The sequence below is a fragment of the Oratosquilla oratoria genome, chromosome 40, assembly GCF_046742065.1.
Source record: "Oratosquilla oratoria isolate Oo_2021 chromosome 40, ASM4674206v1, whole genome shotgun sequence".
NCBI classification, from domain to species: domain Eukaryota; kingdom Metazoa; phylum Arthropoda; class Malacostraca; order Stomatopoda; family Squillidae; genus Oratosquilla; species Oratosquilla oratoria.
The window spans coordinates 20,526,921-20,546,920 of record NC_134816.1 but is presented as its reverse complement, the minus strand read 5'-3'; the positions used below and the strand labels follow the sequence as shown (position 1 = coordinate 20,546,920).

Below are 20,000 nucleotides of genomic sequence, written 5' to 3'. Positions count from 1 at the left end.
CACACACACAGATGTGAACGTGTACACATATAAGCACACACGACGATATCTCACCTTCCCGTAAAATACAAGTATATAAATACACACACACACACACACACACACACACACACACACACACACACACACACACACACACACACACACACACACACACTGATAATAGCAATGAGCTAGAGAGAGAGAGAGAGAGAGAGAGAGAGATAACGGGGGGGAATATAATAGTTCCAGTCTTCCTTGGCGTTTCACATTTTTCTTCATTGTTTCACAAAGAGAAAACGGAACCATCCTGATGACGTCAGAAGCTGCGCAGAACGGCTCAAACGGTTAGACCTGGTGTATATAGATCTTGGAATTGGGCAGGGAATTTAGCGTAAAAGAATGATGGACGACAGAGGGTGTTGCTGAGTAAACGCCGAGAGATGGGAGGCATGGACGAGGTAGAGAAACAAGATGGAGAAGCTTGCAGGAGTGATGTGGTAGAAGCTGGTCCAGTCATCCGATTCATGGAATGGTTTGAGAGAAACCTTTGTTCAGCTATGGACTCGAACTGGCTGATTGGTTCATTGATTGATTGGTGGTGGCTTTATCAAGTTTGGTAAGACAGTGTATGACGAGATATGAAGTCACCAGCAAAAGTTTTGACCTACGATTCAGTTCTCATAACTACAATATGATTTTTTTCGAGTACCTGATATATTTTCCTATGTAGTATTTAGGTTCCAGTCAGGTAATTTTCTTGAATATGGAAAAAAAATTGTCAGACAAGAAATTTCAATTTTGTATTGTGTTATAATCTGGCTGCGTTAAAAAGTTTGCTTGCGACTATGTCTCTACATTTACTATTCATCTTATGTTTTATTCCCAATGGGAACTTATCACAGATAATATTCCAACTAATCACTAAAACCCTATTTTTATTCGTGTTATTTTCTGTAAATATTTTCCCATATTTATTCAGTTTCTTTCAAAAATTATATTCAAACATCATTATCGGCGTTTTTCTTTTTATTCTAAACATTTTTCCATCTTTGTTTAGTTTTTTTATTCGTTTATTATCATTTTTCAACGGAAAGGCGTTTAAAGTATTAATTACAACCAACAATTCACCAGGTTTTATGTTCCCATTGCCAGAAGTATGTATGTATGTATGTATGTATGTATGTATGTATGTATGTATGTATGCATGTATGTAGGCATATATGTATGTATATATGTATTTATGTATGTATGCATGTATGTAGGCATATATGTATGTATATATGTATTTATGTATGTATGTATGTATGTATGTATGTATGTATGTATGTATGTATGTATGTATGTATGTATGTATGTATGTGTGTATGCATGCATATATGTATGTATCTATGTACGTATGTATGTATGTATTTATGTATGTATTTATGTATGTATGTATGTATGTATGTATGTACGTATATATGTATGCATGTACAGATTTCACCAACGTGCGCCAATAAGTAAACACTCGATTAATTAATAGCAAACGAAGATATGAGAAATGAACTAAAGCTTTGGTCATCGATAAAAGTTTTTTTTCTCTGTATTTCGTGGGAGGAATAACAGTCAACGAACTCTCCTCGTGAAGCTCCTGCCTCAAGCCTCGGGTCCTGACCTAGAGGCGACTTCCCCAGCGGCTCTAGACCGGAGAGAGAAAGGAGACCATCCAAAGGGTGCCAGCTTGGAGGCGAGTCCCACTGTGCCCTCAACCAGTGTCAAGGGAAGAAAGACACAAAGAGGGCTTCAACTCCGGAAGATACGTGTCTTCAGGGACTTTCAATTCCGGAAAAAATTGTCTTCAGAGGCCTTCAACTCCGGAAGACAAGTGTCTTCAGGAGTCTTAAACTCCATAAGAAGCGCGTCTTTAGAGGTCCTCAACCCCAGAAGAAACGTGTCTTCAGAGGCCTTCAAATCTGGAAGAAGCTTGTCTTCAGAGGCATTCAACTCTGGAAGAAACGTGTCTTCAGACGCTTTCAATTCAGGGAAAAAAAATTCAGAGGCCTTCAACTCCGGAAGATACGTGTCTTCAGGAGTCTTAAACTCCATAAGAAACGTTTCTTTAGAGGTCCTCAACTCCAGAAGAAACGTGTCTTCAGAGGCCTTAAACTTTGGAAGAAACGTGTCTTCAGAGGCATTTAACTACAGAAGAAACGTGTCTTCAGAGGCCTTCAATTCTGGAAAGAATTGTCTTCAGAGGCCTTTAACTCCGGAAGACACGTGTCTTCAGGAGTCTTAAGCTCCATAAGAAACGTGTCTTCAGAGGTCTTCAACTCCAGAAGAAACGTGTCTTCAGAGGCCTTCAACTCCGGAAGAAAAGTGTCTTCAGGAGCCTTCAACACCGGAAGACACGTGTCTTCAGGAGCCTTCAACGCCGGAATTAACGTGTCTTCAAAGGCCTTCAACTCTGGAAGAAACGTATTTTCAGAGGTCCCTTTGGAAGAAGTCCACCGTTTCACCGTGGACTCGAGAGACCAAACCAGAAAGCCTACTTTGCTACTCCTCTACGAGATCGATCCGTGGCAAGAAGCCTCCATTCCTGAAGCAGCCAACCGCGATGCCGCGCCGTCAACTGCAGAGGCGCTGCCATTGATCCTAAAGAAGACGCCGAAGACTGAGGCTCCCCGATTCTCCGAAAGCATGGGATGGATGACCTCTTTGACTCTCTGAAAAACCCAAAAACTTGCGGAGGGTTCTTCAACTGCAGTGAGCAGCAAAGGGTCTGCATGTTCACAATGACTTCGGAGGGCAGTCGACGATGTCACTTCGGGAGAAGAGGGAAGCTGGAGACGTGCTTCCTCTAAGAGATAAGACTTTATGAAGGTTCTAGAAAGTCACGATAGAGCCCAGGGAGTACCGGGGGAGAAAGCCACCCCCACGGTGGAGAACTTCATCAAAACGGTACAAAGCACAAAGTGATGTCAGTGTCTGGAGACAGTGTAAACCTATATCTCAGTGTATATATATATATATATATATATATATATATATATATATATACATAATATATATATATATATATTATATATACACATAATAGCATACCAAAAGTCTCATTTTCTAAAATAACTAAATTGAGACGTTTTCTCAATAGAACGGTGGAGTCTCGTCGATCCTGTGGAGTCCTGTAGATCCGATGGTGTCCTGTAGATCCGATGGATTCTTACAGATCCGGTGGAGTCATGTAGATCTGGTGGATTCCTGTAAATACGACGGAGTCCTGTAGATCCGGTAGAGTCCTGTAGATCCGGTGAAGTCCTGTAGATCCAGTAGAGTCCTGTATATCCGGTGGAGCCCTGTAGATCAGTTGGAGTCGTGTAGATATGGTAGATCATCTTTGAGCCATGAACGATCATCATTGAGCGATAATTAATCGCATCGAGCAAAACGTATCTTGAGACTAAAGAATGTACAAAAGGACAAATTTATCACTTCGAAGTCTAAAACAGACCGAGATCCAGTAGGAACACGAGGCTTCCCTCAGGTGAATAGAATCGACATTTAGATAGAAAATATATATGAATCTAATGTACCAGTGACACAGATGAACATTCGGCTTCCTGCGGTCATTCCTCAGCTGAATAAAATCTCTTGGCGACAGATAGAATCTACATTCAAAACGTGCTGGGTATCCATAGGGTCAACACTGAACTGAATAGAACTGTCAGGCGATAACAAGAATAAGAATTATGAGTTGCTTTTGGCAATGAGTAGGTTACACTCGATCGTATTTGTCCATGTGGATAATATGCATTTATGCATGTATGTATGTATGTATGTATGTATGTATGTATGTATGTATGTATGTATGTATGTATGTATGTATGCATGTATGTATGTATGTATGTATGTATGTATGTATGTATGTATGTATGTATGTATGTGTGTGTGTAATGTATGTATGTATGTATGCATGTATGTGTGTGTGTGTGTATGTATGCATGTATGTATGTATGGATGTTATGTAATATGTATGTATGTATATGTATGTATGTATGTATGTATGTATGTATGTATGTAATGTAATGTCTGTATGTAGGTTACGTATATATGTATGTATGTATGTATGTATGTATGTATGTATGTATGTATGTATGTATGTATGTATGTATGTATGTATGTATGTATGTGGAGAGGGTAGGCTAAACATTGCCTGGGATTTTATGAAATACCGCCACATAGGCGGGAAGCAGATGTAAAATGGCGTATTATTGAAATAACGGTGGATGGATTTTTGTAATCACCTTTTTCTCAACGAAAGGACTTTTGATGATAATTATAAACTGCCTTTATACATAGAGCAAGAATATTCCATATCTTTTCTTAAAGTCATTCTTTACTGTGTTCGGCATACGTTTTCTTTGTAATGTTGGTAACTCTAACTTTAATTTTCTTCTTGACATCATACAGTTTCTGCTCCGTCTCTCTGTGTCCCTGATTGTTCTTTTAACGAATCGAGTGGTGCATATTTGTTGCTTTCTCCACTAAACTTTGTGTGTGCATATTTGTATGTACGTATGTGTGTGTGTGCGTGTGTGTGTACGTATATTTGTATATATGTCTCATTTGTCATCAATTGGGGGTATCATACGCCAGGGAACGCTTTGCTTCACTCACACGTCGGCGCCAGTCCCAACGGTCTCTCCGAGCGGGCAAGCTCCCATGCAGTCACCCTTCCAACTCTAAATAACTCTCGACAGGTTTGATGAACATGCGGCAACAGCCACGAGTCCTTCTATGGTGGTCCCCTTCGTCTTTTCCATCGAGGGTTGCCTCTTGTCAAGACAAACCTCTGAGTAGGATCAACGTCAGGGATATGTGTTACATGCCCATATAGCCGGTGTTGACGTTCACGAATTATTGGAAATTGGTATGTTATAACACATTTGTAAATGTTCACTATAGACCCACTATCGGAGAAATAATATCGGAAGTACAGGAAAACTGTATATTTCGACTACTATCTGTAGTCCTCTTCGCTGAAGAGGACTACAGATAGTAGTCGAAATATACAGTTTTCCTGTACTTCCGATATTATTTCTCCGATAGTGGGTTTATAGTGAACATTCACGAATTATGCTGATGGTAACTGGCCTACAATGAGTCTCACAGTACAGTCTCTGGTTTGATACGAAGATATACCAGCGTTACCCCCATGAGTCTCCGAAGGCATTTAGTACCAAAGACATCGAGACGCCTCTTCAATTCAACATTTAATGTCTATGTCTCGAAGACGTACAGCAGGATAGGGAGGACAAGTGACTTAAAAAATTCGGATCTTAGTCTTCCTGCATGATTATTGACAACGTATATATACTCTGGTTGAATGTGCCCATAACACTATGGACAGTACCAATCCTCCGAAGTACTTCCTGACATGACCCACCATTGTCGTGCACGACACTACAAAGGTATGTGACGCTTTCCAAGACCTCAATGTCCTCGCCACACGCATGGAGGAACTGAACTATGTCATCCAGTAAGCTTCCAGACTCCAGACCCTTGGTCTTGACCCAGGAAACCTCAAGTCCATGTGGTCTCACCTCCCTATGCAGTGACTACAGGAACTGCAACCTGGACCTCCAACGACTGCGCAAGAAGGACAGCACCATAAGCAAAGATAAAGTCAGTGATCTTAATGCTCCGGCCGATCGACAACTCTGTCCAATACCCAGTCCATTCAGGTGTTGAAAAGTATGAGGACGCACCCTTGTCTCACTCGTGAACTAACAGGGGTGAAGCTGGACACCATTCCTCTACACTTTACAACATTCTCTGTCCCAGAGTATAAGCCAGACATAAGTCTCCCATGGATCCCCATATCCTAGATCATACGAGTATATGTAGGTATGTATGTACGAGTATGTATGTATATATGTATGTATGTATGTATGTATATATGTATGTATGTATGTATGTATGTATGTATATATGTATGCATGTATGTATGTATGTATGTATGTATGTATGTATGTATGTATGTATGTATGTATGTATGTATGTATGTATGTATGTATGTATGTATGTATGTATGTATGTATGTATGTATGTATGTATGTATCCATGTATGTATGTACAATCATGTATACATGTATGTATGAATGTATGCATTTATGTTTGTGTGTACAGTATATATTTTGCAACTGTATTCTAGTACCCACAAGATTTTTTATTTGAACAGAATAGTAATAATTACCTATAAATACTCTAGAAATGAAACCCTATTTTCTATAATGCAAATACTAGAAGCCATGACCGAACCTAAGTATAACAAAACTATTTAATATCAGTTTATGTCGTATCCGATCATAAGTACGGTTTCATGGCATCTATATTAATGAAGTCTTTTATATTCCTGTTAAATTTAACAAAACCATTAGTGATGGGACGATACCAACATTTTTTACCATTTCGATACGAGCTCGATACTACTCTAAACTTCCGATTCCGATATGTGTCCGATTCCAGAAGGAGGAGCGTGGTGACAGGAGACCTTTTGGTCCGTAACTAGGTAATTACAATTCATGGTTATTTTTAGGCCCTGTAGTTGGTCGTGTGGAAAACAAATACTTATGGTCTGAGAAAAAAAGTATTTTATAAACAAAGTAAACTTATTAATCAATTATCGGAATCGGAAGTTTAGAGCATTATCGGAACTCGTATCGGAATCGTTAACATTTTTAATATCGTCTCAGCATTAAGGATTTTATTATTAATTCAACAATGGACAAGGAATGTGTTTTGGTGATCGATGATGCCTTTTGGAGCATAGACGAGAGCAGTGTCATCACAACAGGATGTGATGTCACAGATAGAGTCAGCTGTCTAACGCTGACAAGGAGTATGTCGCCGACAGTGTACATTAGTGAGTTCCAACGCAGGACAACATACTAAGCACTCAAACTTGTTTTTTTCTTGAAAGGTGAGTATTCTTTTGAGTATTTTTCCATTATCACTTGATTTACAATAGATAAGCAGAATATAACTATTAAGCTAATTCTGTAGAAATAAGGACGTATTGATAACGTAAATCTACCGAGTCCTTCATTGATTCAGATATTGCATTTGTACCTATACATCGCGTTCTATTCGATTTGTGATGAAAATTGATATGAATTACGGTGTTTTATGTTGTTAATGTGAAATGTACTTTAAACAAATAAAACCAACGGGGTTTGAACACATGGGAAAGGATTTAAGCAAATGTAAAGTCTATTCAGTTCAATCAGTATCCACGAAATCTCATTTTCAACTCAACTTTTCATTTACACCATCTAGTATTGCAATTAGATTCTAGACCCTTTTCCCTATCGTCTCATCCTATGCTTATTATGTACAATTAATCAACAATGAAACTGAACAGTTTTTAAGTGTATAAGAACTGAAGGAGTTTCTGTTGGTAATCCCAAAGATTATCTCCCTTTCCCCAAACCAATCTTTACTAACAAAGACTATTGATTAGCTGGGATGAATTTTTGGCTGCGTAGTGAGTATAGTATTGCTATTTGTTCAATGATCTTTTCGTAATCTACAAAATATAACGGTTTATTTATAAATCAATATTGTTGTTTTGTAGACACACCCAACACCCGCACCTATATATATATGTATATTATATATATATAATATATATATATCTATATATATATATATATATATTATAAAATATATATACATATATATATATTATATACACATGTATATATATGTATATATATATATATATATATATATATATCTATATATATAAATATTGATTTTTATCATACATACATTCATATACCAAAGGCTTTTTCCCCCTTACACGGGGGGGGGGGGGTAGCCAGAAAGAAAAAGGCATAGAAATCACTCCCACCCATTTCATTTCCCATATATTCCACTCCCCTTCACCCTCCTCCCTCCCTCTCATCTTGGCACCTCCTGGATGACGGGTCTGGGATTAATTTTTATCAACCACAATCATTTTTCTATTTTAGTCCCTTACAAACATGATCGAGACTAGCAGGAGTATGTACCTCGATGGAAGTAGATACGGAAATTAAGACGTTATCGGGCTGAAGACTCGAACCTACCCGCACGTCACAAATGGACAGTGACTTTACCAATGAGCTATTCATTTGTTACGTACGGGCTAGGATCGAGTTTTCAGCCCGACAATGTTTCAGTTTCCGAATATGCTCCCATTGAGGTACATACACCTGTTAGTCTCGATCGTGTTTGCAAGGGAATAGAATGGATTTTTTTTTTTTTTTTTTTTTTTTTTTTTTTTTGCGGTTAAGATGAAAATATTTTGTACTGGGAACATACACACACACACACACACATACACACACACACACACACACACACACACACACACACACACACACACATATATATATATATATATATATATATATATATGTATATATATATATATATATATATGTATATATGTACATATATATATATGTATATATATATATATATGTATATATGTACAATACATATATATATGTATATATATATACATATATGTATGTATATATATATACATATATATATACATGTATATATATATACATATATACATATATATATATGTATATATATATATATAATATATATATATATAATATATACACATATACACACACACACATATATATATATATATATATATATGTACATATACACATATATGTGTGTGTGGGTGTGTTCGCATCTGCGAGGGACATATACCAATGAAAAAGACAAAACATACAAAAATCAAACTGCAAAACTTACCAAGCGCCGAGACCTTCTCTGAGATCATAAAGTCATTCATTAGCACGTGACGCTCTACTGTGGCTGCCAAAACACTCATGAATGTCAGGTACACTACCGTGCTGCAAGTAACAGGAAGACGTCAACACATGAAATGAGCAAAAGGGGTTGTTTATGGAGTTCTGTTGACGATTAAATAAAAGTGGCTCAAGAACTGAACCCTGAAGAGCGGCTCGTAGAATATTTCCAACTGGATGTAACACCATACAGAACGACTGATGATAACATGATTATATAACATTCTTACAGTAATTGGGAGAAATCAATGGCAAGGGTTATTTATCTTGTTGTACTTATGTGTGAACATAAGTGGCCCAGGAAATGAACCCTGAGGAACTCCACTACCTTATTCCAACTTAAAGTTTTACCATTCAGAACAACTACAGATAATAGTTTGCTGCTCATAGAACAGTAAAATGCTAATCAATTATAGGTACAAAATTCTATTTTATGCAGTTAGGTTCTTACATGAACAGAAATAGCCCAAGAACTGATCCCTTAGGAACACCACTCGTCACATTTTTTCAACCAGAAGACATACCATCCATAACCAATAATAGCGTGTACTGTGCATAGAACATTATCATACTTCCATGTATCGGTCATCTTTTCTAAATACTTCATATGCTTCAAAGCACTTCTTCACCCAAAACTGGTTAATCTTATCATAGGAGGTATCTACATGCTTATACATAATATAGAGGTTCAAAAAAATGTATTAAACTATTCAAATAGCGCAAGCTAAAAAAAAGATAGTACAATATTTTGGGTGTCATTTGAACACCTCACGCTCAGATCTTCTTGTAGATTGTATGATGTTTATGGATTTGGCATACACGTGTGATAATGTATTTCACTTATCAATTAAACTTCAAATCTTTATAAAAAGAAATTCCTGACGGGTGCCTGCACGTAAAATTCTTGCAAGACGGGTGTCGAAGAAAGTCATCTCCCAAACATCCGTCTTCAAAGCCTATCTATACCCTTACCTCCAATCAGAGCCTGATGCTCTGGCTCCGGAGAAGGCCAATGATATCTGTCGATCAATCTATCTATCTATCTACGTATCTACGTATCTATATATCTATGTATCTCTCGCTCCCTCTCTTTCTATATATATATACATATATATAGTTACCTATCTATCTATCTGCTTCTCTCTCTCTCTCTCTCTCTCTCTCTCTCTCTCTCTCTCTCTCTCTCTCTCTCTCTCTCTCTCTCTCTCTCTCGCTATCTATCTCTATCTACTTGTCTATTTATCAATCTATCTCTCACTCACTCACTCACTCACACACACACACACACACACACCCACACACACACACACACACACACACACACACACACACACACACACACACACACACACACACACACACACACACACACACACACACACACACACACAACACATCACATACACACACACACACATAAAGTCACAAGACAAACCACCACTTACCTAACCCCTTAGGGCGATGGACAACGTTCCAACTGGGATGTCCTTGGAAGGAGTCCGAAGATCTCCACTCATGGTTGATTCCCGGCCATGGATGCCGGGGGGGGGGTTATTTTTCACGGTCGGGAAGAAGAACTCCCAGGACGGTGAACCAGGTGTTGGAGTTGGTGGTAACCGAGGACCCCGTGTTGTGTGCCAGGTTCGAGAGTGACCATGACCCGTGACGGCCGGGTTCTGGGAGTGTGATATGAATCGTTTGGAGAGTTAGTTAGCTTAGTTAGCTATTTAATTATTTACTTAGTTAGAAAGTTAGTTTGGTTACTTGGTGGGTTAGTTTAATTCAGACTGAAGTGTGGGACAGTTATTTCCCACCTCCGATCGGAGATTCTCAGTAAAAAAAACCCTCCTGAACACAAGGTTGTATTTATTCTTTGCCCCACAGACTGATTACAATAACAATTCATCAAGAACAAATAACACCATCTAAGGTCACCTGCATTTAGATATATTTGGGAGTATGATTTGGACAAATAAAAGTTTTCTTCTATGGACGGTAGACTATACATGTGTCTGGAAAGTACTGGTCTTTGTTTTTTGTGTGCATTAATTTGTATAAAGCATCAGGTGTTTAGAATGGTACCTAAACGACGGACATCTACATGAGGTGTCCTTTCAAGAAGGACGTGAAAAGAGAATCATCTCCAAGTCAGCCCATCTTCAAACCACGTCAATTATCCTCAGTTTCATCTGGAGGGTGCAATCCCCTGACGAGTGCCTGACATAGCGGTCTTCAACCTGAGCCCCAAGATCTCCCTCTGTTAAACTCGTCTATATTTTAATCCACCGTTTAAACACGACCCACCCCTCTCCTAGCAAAAAAGAGATTCCGAAGCACCGGCAATGCTCATTTTCCTTCCCCGACTACTTTCAGCCGGTGACGTAGAAAGAATCCCAGACAGGGGGGACACTAATACAAGAGAGGTCTATGGGAGGACCAGAGGACCCGGTTTGGCCAGCTACCATGGGGGTCGCGGGTTCCCCAGTCAGATGAAACTCGTGAAGGAATATGTCCGGTGGGACAAATGCAACAAGACAAGCCTGAATTCCTGCTTTCGCCCATTTGGCCGGCAGAATCGAAAAGTAGTTTTCCATTATGAGTTTTTTATTTACTTATTCTGTTCTATTGATTTGTTTACCTATTTGGTTTTGCTTATTAATTTAAGAATCCAGCAATATGTACTGACGTGAGTTTTAACAGGACCTAGTGTTGTGTTTGATAAAGTTCTTAAGAATTGAAACATCATACTAATGATAAAGCCCTTCTTCATGTGGTGATTCTCCGCTGACATACAATACCTGGTATGACTATGCTTAAGGAAATATTATTAAACCATTGAGATTATCCTCGAAAATATTATACTACCATGGTTTTTGTACCTTATAAATGTAACTGGATGCTACATCTGGCCTTATAATTGCATACAGTTTTCCACTATAGACACACACACGCACACACACACACACACACACACACACACACACACACACACACACACACACACACACACACACACACACACACACACACACACACACACACGTATGTACGGGGAAAGAAGTGTAGACAAAAACAGAGGGAAAAAGTAGCAAAAGAGAAACCGAGACAGCGAAACCAGAAAATAAAAGATCATCTAATTTTTTTTTCAAGTAAAAATGGCACTTGGACAGCCACGAGGTAACACGAATAACAGAACTTTTGTATAAGAAAATAAAGTTTCGTTTCAATTATGTTATCAAAAATTTTATCATCAACAGACTGAAAGAAAACACACTACTACATGCCTGACCCCCTGATATCCATCCCTCTGAATCCTCTCTCCCCCGAGAGGGCAGAGTCCACCATCCAACCCTTCTGTGTTACCAGAAGAGGTTGGATGAACGCATTGCGAATATAGGTCCAGGATGTAACACTTCACCACCCAACTATACAACGCATTATGGAAGACTGCACTGTACACAGTCCATGCACGCCAACAACATAACATGATCACTACTATACAAGGGATTTATTGGGAAAACCCCGTTCCAGTTCATGGCGGGGGGGGGTTTCCTCAGGGAGACGCGACGCGACTGATCGGCCAGACAGACTATGGAACATCATCATCCATCAATCATACAACATCAATCATCATCAATCATCACATCATCATCATCATCATCATCATCATCATCATCAATCATCATCATCATCATAATCATCATCATCATCACCATCATCATCCATCATTCATCATCATCAATCATCCTCATCATCATCATCATCCCTTTATCGTAATTCTCAGTGTTTGCTCTTCCAGCCACACCACTCACGCGCCCAGTCCCCATCCATGGCCATAGTGTCGCGAGTTCTTCAGAAGAACACATCGAGCAGCATCAGCGCCTCGAGATCCGGGCTTCTTCCCTTACAGTTCTCCTCCGGAGGAAAGACACTAGGACGGGTCATCTTTAAGGTGTGTTACTATGTCCAAGTTATTTTTTGCGATCAGATCTAAATTACGTTGCAAATGAGGACATGAGGTGGAATCACGAGAGCTTCGTGATCTCTGTCCATACTGGTGACCAGCAATGTGGAGGGCAGTGATCATAGTGCATGATGGTGTGAAACATGGCCGGGGGACAATTGAACAACACAAAAATGTAAGATCCTTTTCCCTTTGAGCGACAGAATATGAAAGCTAGTTTTCCATAATGAGTTTTTATTCATTCGTTTTACGTTTATTCGTTTAGTTATCAATTTTATTTATCTAATTTATTCGTTATCTATTTCATCTACTCATAACTAACCTCTTCCATGGACTTGGTAAGTACACAAATGCCTCAAGGACTTTTCGCAATCTATATACCCATGTCAAAGAGCAGTCCTCACTGGTCGTGTATTGAAGGGAATAACCAAATTCAACTGTTGCATCGAATTTTTCTGCACCAGAAAGGCCCCATCGACCCTCATGGAAGCCGCCGGCAGCGCTACGTGGACTCCTCACCATATACAGTATCTCTAGAAATAAGAAATTTTCTATCAGTCAAGGGATGAATAATGATGATGACGATGATGAGAATGATGATGGTGGAGATGATGATGAATGATGATGATGATGATGCTGATGATGATTGATGGTAGAGAATGATGATGATGATGATGATTGATGATGATGATGATGATGATGATGAAGATGATGGATGGATGATGATTAGGATGATGCATGATGATGATGATCGATGATAGATGATGATGGAGTGGATAGATGATGATTATAACGATGATGAGAGAGGGATGATAGATGACGACGACGACGACGACGACGACGACGTACAACTCGCCGACGACGATGACGAGCGATGATGACGACGATGATAATGACCCCCTAATCTCCTCTTAACAGATCTTCGACCCAGGCGGGCGAAACCGGGCCGTGAGTTCACAAAGTTTGATAACTGGGAGAACGAGGATATGGTTTACCGTGGGTCCCGGATGTATGCCTGTTGCCAGGACTCCTGGTGTCTCCACGGAGACATCCTTTACAGACCCTCTATACACTCTTAAGGACAGCGAGGAACACCAGACACGTACTGCCCTACCGAGGACCCTGCCTAGGGGTGGTTGAATTTCGTTTTGTTTATAAGGGGTGTGTAGGTTGTGTTTGGGGCTCTAAGGTAAGAAATCTTGTCCGTTTCTGTCGATATGGGTGGGTAAGGTGGTGGAAGGAAGATTATGGGGGGGGGGGGGGGGGGGTATCCAATGTCTCTCTCCTCTTCTCTCGTCTCTCTCCATCTCTCCTCACTCATCGTCTCTCTCTCTCTCACATTCCTCTCTCTCTCTCTCTCCACACGCTCATCTCTCGATTCTCTCTCTCTTCTCCCCTCTCTCTCTCTCTCTCACTCTCTCCAGTCTCTCCTCTCTCTCTCTCCGTCATCTCTCGTCTCTCTCTCTCTCACTTTCTCTCTCTCTCTACTATCTTATCTATCTATCTCTCTCTCATCCTCACATCTCTCTCTCTCTCTCTTCTCTCCCTTCTCGATCTCCTTCCCATCCGTCTCTCTCCTCCTCTCTCCTCTCTCTCTCTCTTCTCTCTCTCTCATCTCTCCTCTCTCTCTCCTCTCTCTAATCTCTCTCGTCTCTCTCTCTCTCTTCTACTCTCATCACGTCCTCGTCTCTACTCTCTTCTCGCCTTCTCTCACTCGTCTCCACTCTTCGCTCACCTCTCATCATCTCTCCTCACTCTCTCCTCAGCATCTCTCTCACTCTCTCTCTCATCTCTCTCTCCTCTCTCTCCGTCCTTCGTCTCTCTCCTTCTCTCTCTCTCTCTGTCTCTCTCTTCTCTGTCTCCTCTCTCTCTCTCTCGTTTCTTTCTTTCTCTTTCTCTTTCTCTCTCGTCTCTATCTCTCTCTCACTCTCTCTGTAGTCTTTCTCTCTTCTCATCTCTCTCGGTCCTCTCGCCTCTCTCTCTCCTCTCCTCCTCTCTCTCTCTCTCCACTCTCAGTCATCTTTCTTTCTCTCTCTTTCTCTCTCTGTCTCTCTGCACTGCCCTCTCTCTGCCTTCTCTCTCTCTCTTCTCTCTCTCTCTCTCGTCTTTTCTTATCTCCTCTTTCTCTTTCTCCTTTTCCCTCCTCTCTTTTCTCTCTCATCTTTTTCCCTCTTTCTCTTACTCTCTTTCTCTCTCTCTCTCTCTCTTTCTCCCTCTCTGTCTCTCCTTCTGTCGTCTCTCCTGTCTCTCTCTCTCTCTCGTCTCTCTCATCTCTCTCCATCTCTCTCTCTCTCGTCTCTCTTTCGTCTCTTTTCTCTCTCCTCATTGTTCTTTCTCTCTTTTGCTCTCTCTTTCTCTCTCCGTTTTTTCCCTTTTTTTTCCGCTCTTTCTTTTTTCTCCTTTCTCTCCTCACCTCTCTCTCTCTCTGCTCTCACTCTTCTCTCTCTCACTTCATCACTCTCCTCACTCTCATCTCATCTCTCTTTCCATCCCTCTCTCTCTCCTCGGCTCTCTCTCGTTCTCTCTCTCTCCTCTCTTCCTCTCTCTCACTCTCGTCTCTCTCTCTCTCCTCCTCTCTCTCTCTCTCTCTTTTCTCTTATCTCTCTCTCTATCTCTCTCGTATCTCAGTCTTTTTCTCTCTCTTTGATCACACAATCTAATTAAAGATTGCCGTTGAATATGTATTACTCTAATAACAAATATAAAAAAATAGATCTCTTCCACAAGGGTTATATCTCTTAAACTGGTCCTTAAGGACCTATACATAAAATTTGAGAAACTTTTAGAGAGCACCCAAACGCCCAAGCAACGAAAACTGTAGGTCAGGGTGAAAGATTCCCTGTCAAATCAAAACGTTTCCCAGTTTCCTTCACCTAACCACCCTTCCTTTATACATTGTAATACTAGAATACTCTTGTTTTTTCCTTTCCTTTTAATAGAGACGGAAGTGCCTTCGGTCTGTTATCGACTATTTCCCTTGGTGGTCTTTTTGTATGCATGTGTGTACATGACATACATACATACATACATACATACATACAAACATATATATATATATATGCAAAGGAAATCACAAAACCACACGTGGGAAAAAAAAAAAAAAAAAAATAAAATATATTTTGCAGAAACCAACCGGGAAATTTGAAAAAAACAGATACCGAACGGTTTTTCATCCATTTAGACATTTAAATAGACGAAAACGTTCGGTAACTGTATTTTTTTCAATTTCCGGTGGTTTCTGCAAATATATATATATATATATTATATATATATAATATATAAATATATATATATATATAGTATATATATATATCATATATAATAAGATAACATATATATACATATATATGTGTGTGTTTTATGTAATGCTATGTATGAGAGTGATTGTAATGCATTATGTATTTATGTACAATATAGTATACTTCTATATGATCCTCAGTGTGTGCTCTGACAAATCCTGTTAACGAAATTTTCACAAGAATTTAAAGAGGAATATATTTTCAATTTGCATCCCCTCCCCACCGATTTTATTTCTTTATTTTTTAACATATCTATCCAAAAAACTATCTATTTTTCTATATTGATTATCTATTCATTTATCTATGTAACTATTTATTGATAAGTTTTATTTTACCAATTAGGGTTCATTTACTTTATCTATATCTTTTAAATCTTTTTATTATTACTATTATCATTATGTAACTACTATCATTTATCATTATTAATTACTATATATTATCATTCATTATCATTATTATTGTTATTATTATTATAATTATTATTATTATTATTATTATTATTATTATTATTATTATATTATTATTATTATTATTATTATTATTATTCATTATTATTATATATAATTATTATTATTATTATTAATATTATTATTATCATTATTATCCATTATTATTATCATTATTATTATTATTATTATTATTATTATTATTATTATGTATTATTATTATTATTATTATTATTATTATTAGATTATTATTATTATTATTATTATTATTATTATACATAATTATTATCCATTATTCTTATAATTATTATTATCTATTATTATTATTATTATTATCATTATTATTATTATTATTATCTATTATTATTATTATTATTGTATGTTGTATGTTGTTGGTTGTTGTTATATATATATATTTATATATATAATATATACATATATATATATATATATATATATATATATATATATATATACTATATATATATACAGTATAATATATATATATACTTTTTTTTTTTTTTTTTAAGCCTCATCCATTTTCCTTGATCTTTTGATAGGGTGAAAGACATGCCACCCGAGCGAAAAGAGAGGGAACCGGTCGTTTTCATAGCCTCCGACTTCGATCAATCCAAATGGCTCCTGGTCCTTGGGACCGGCCTTCAAAATAGCTCTTGCAGAAAATCCCAATGTGTAAGCATTAGCTTGTATATGTTCATATGGTCCTCGTCCTCTCTCCATCCTCTCTGCTCTCTTTCCTCCTCTTCCCTCTCCTAGTCTTCTCGTCCTTCTCTCATTCCTCCTCATCTCTCAATCCATCTCCTCCTCGTCGTCTCAATCTCCCACTTCTCCCACACTCTCTCTCGTCCTATCTCTCTCTCTCTCCTCCTCCTCTCAGGTGTGTTGTGCTATAGTGCTTGTTGTTCTTTTCCACTTCACCTTTTTTTATTAATTCAAATAATAATAACGAATCATGATACAAACTACTCGCTACTACTACTACTACTACTACTACTAACTACTACTACTACTACTACTACTACACTACTGACTACTAACTACTGACTCACTACTACTAATAACAATAATTGTAATAATAATAATAATAATAAATAATATATAATAATAATAATAATAATAATAATAATAATAATAATAAATTAATGATAAATAATAATAATGAATAATAATAATAATAATAATAATAAATAATAATACTAATAATAATAGATAAAAAATAATAATAATAGATAATAATAATAAAATAATAATGATGATGATGATGAATGATGATGATGATGATGGATGATGATGATGATGATGATGATTGATGATGATGATGATGATGATGATGATGATGATGATGACCTCGATGATGATGATGATGATGATGAATGATGATAGATAATAATAATAATAATAATAATAATAATAATAATAATAATAATAATAATAATAATAATAATCAATCAGTAATACTAATAATAATGACTACTACTAATAATGATAATAATAATAATAGAATAATAATGAAAATAACAACAATACATTATAATAATAATAATAATAATGAATAATCAATAATAATAATAAATAATAATAATAATAATAATAATAATAATAATAATAATGATAATACATAAATAATAATGATAATAAATAGCAATGAATAATGATAATGATGATGATGACGAATGATAATGATAATAACAATAATAAATAACAATAATAACAATATATGATAAATTAATAATAATAATAATATCAACTAATAATAATGATTATGATGATTGAATGATAGAATAATAAAGATAATTATAATAATGATAATGATAGTTAATAACAATGATGATAATATTGATGATACATGATAACAATAACCATCAATAATGAATAATATTCTGATTTCACTGACTGCTAACCAAATAATTGATATATCCCATAGTTCAAGGATACTCGAACCTTCACACACACACACAGACCACATCTCACACACACACAAACACACACACACACATACGACAACACCTCACACCACACACACAACACACACACACACACACACACACAACACACCACACACATACATACATACATCCTAAGACCAACACACATACTAACAGCCACCACTCTGGCTTGCCTTACTCAGTGAGGAATTGTTCATTTCTTTTGTCGATTCAGTGCGCGATACTTCAGAGAGCGGTAATGTTTTTGAAGATTATAGAAATCATTTGTAGAAAAAAAAAAAACTAATTATAAATTCATAAAAATTACATGATTTCTAACAGTGAGTCTGAAGCGGTCGTAAATATCCCCCAATCCCCGACCCCAAAAGAACTGAATATAATAAAGTATATAAATGAGATAAAAAAAAAAAAAAAAAAGAATTTACCACAAATAGGTCAATAAATAAATATAAGTCTAAAAATATGTGGGCATAAATTCCCTCATACCCCCAAAAAAATAGTACTTAAATGAATATATGAACAAATAAATAAACAAATAAATATATAAATGAATAAACAAACAAATAAATTAATATAAGCACCTCCTCTCTTTCCTTTTAAGAAACTCTGATAATATCTTTAAAGATGGTGATGATGAGGAACCAACGCCAAGAGGCGCTGTGTAACTGCGGCCGAAGCCGTTTTTTTTTTTTTTTTTTTTTTGCCCTATGGTGCATCTTGGGGACTGTTGGGGTTAGGTAACAGTCACTGCTGGGAATCGGAGAGGAGTGCGGGATTCGAACCCACGACTAAAGGAATGCGAGACGAGCACGCTTCCGATTACGTTACCATCACACAACAATAAATAGATAAAATATATACATAAATGATATTGAAATATAATAATGATAATAATAATAAATAAATAATAATGATAATAAATAATAATAATGATCAATAGAAATGATAATAGTCAATAATAATAATAATAATGATAATGATAATAATGATAAAAATAATAAATAATAATAATAATAATAAAACAATAATAATAATGATAATAATAATAATAGATGATAATGGATGATAAATAATAATACATAATAATAATAATAATAATCAATAATAATAATAATAATAATAATAATAATAATAATAATAATAAATAATCAATAATAATAGATAATACATAATAATAATAAAAATAATAATAATAATAATAATTAATAATAATAATAATAATAATAATCAATAATAATGAAAATAATAATAATAATAATAATAATAAAAATAATAACAACAATAATAATAAACAGTGATATAATTAATAGTAATAAATTGAAATGAAAAAAATAAATTAAAATAATATATAGTTCAAATAAATAAAAATAAAAGTTTAAAAAAAGAAAAAATAAAATTTAAAAAATTATAAAAAAAAATTAAAAATAATAAAAAAAAAAATATAAAAAAAAAATAATAAAAAAAATTAAATTAAAAAAAGAAAA

General features: G+C 36.3%; 1 protein-coding gene across 3 annotated transcripts in view; it reads right to left on the bottom strand.

Annotated features, from left to right (window-relative positions):
- The window catches only part of LOC143020658 (solute carrier family 12 member 8), a 97,381-nt gene that overhangs the window by 18,438 nt on the left and 58,943 nt on the right, over window positions 1-20,000 (bottom strand). The window contains exon 7 of one of the 3 annotated variants that reach the window (XM_076177180.1): window positions 8,785-8,885. The exons of the other annotated variants lie outside the window; for them this stretch is intronic. Within the exon in view, the coding sequence (XP_076033295.1) occupies window positions 8,785-8,885 (101 nt within the window). The remainder of the gene's footprint in view (window positions 1-8,784; window positions 8,886-20,000) is intronic. 3 annotated transcript variants of the gene reach the window in all.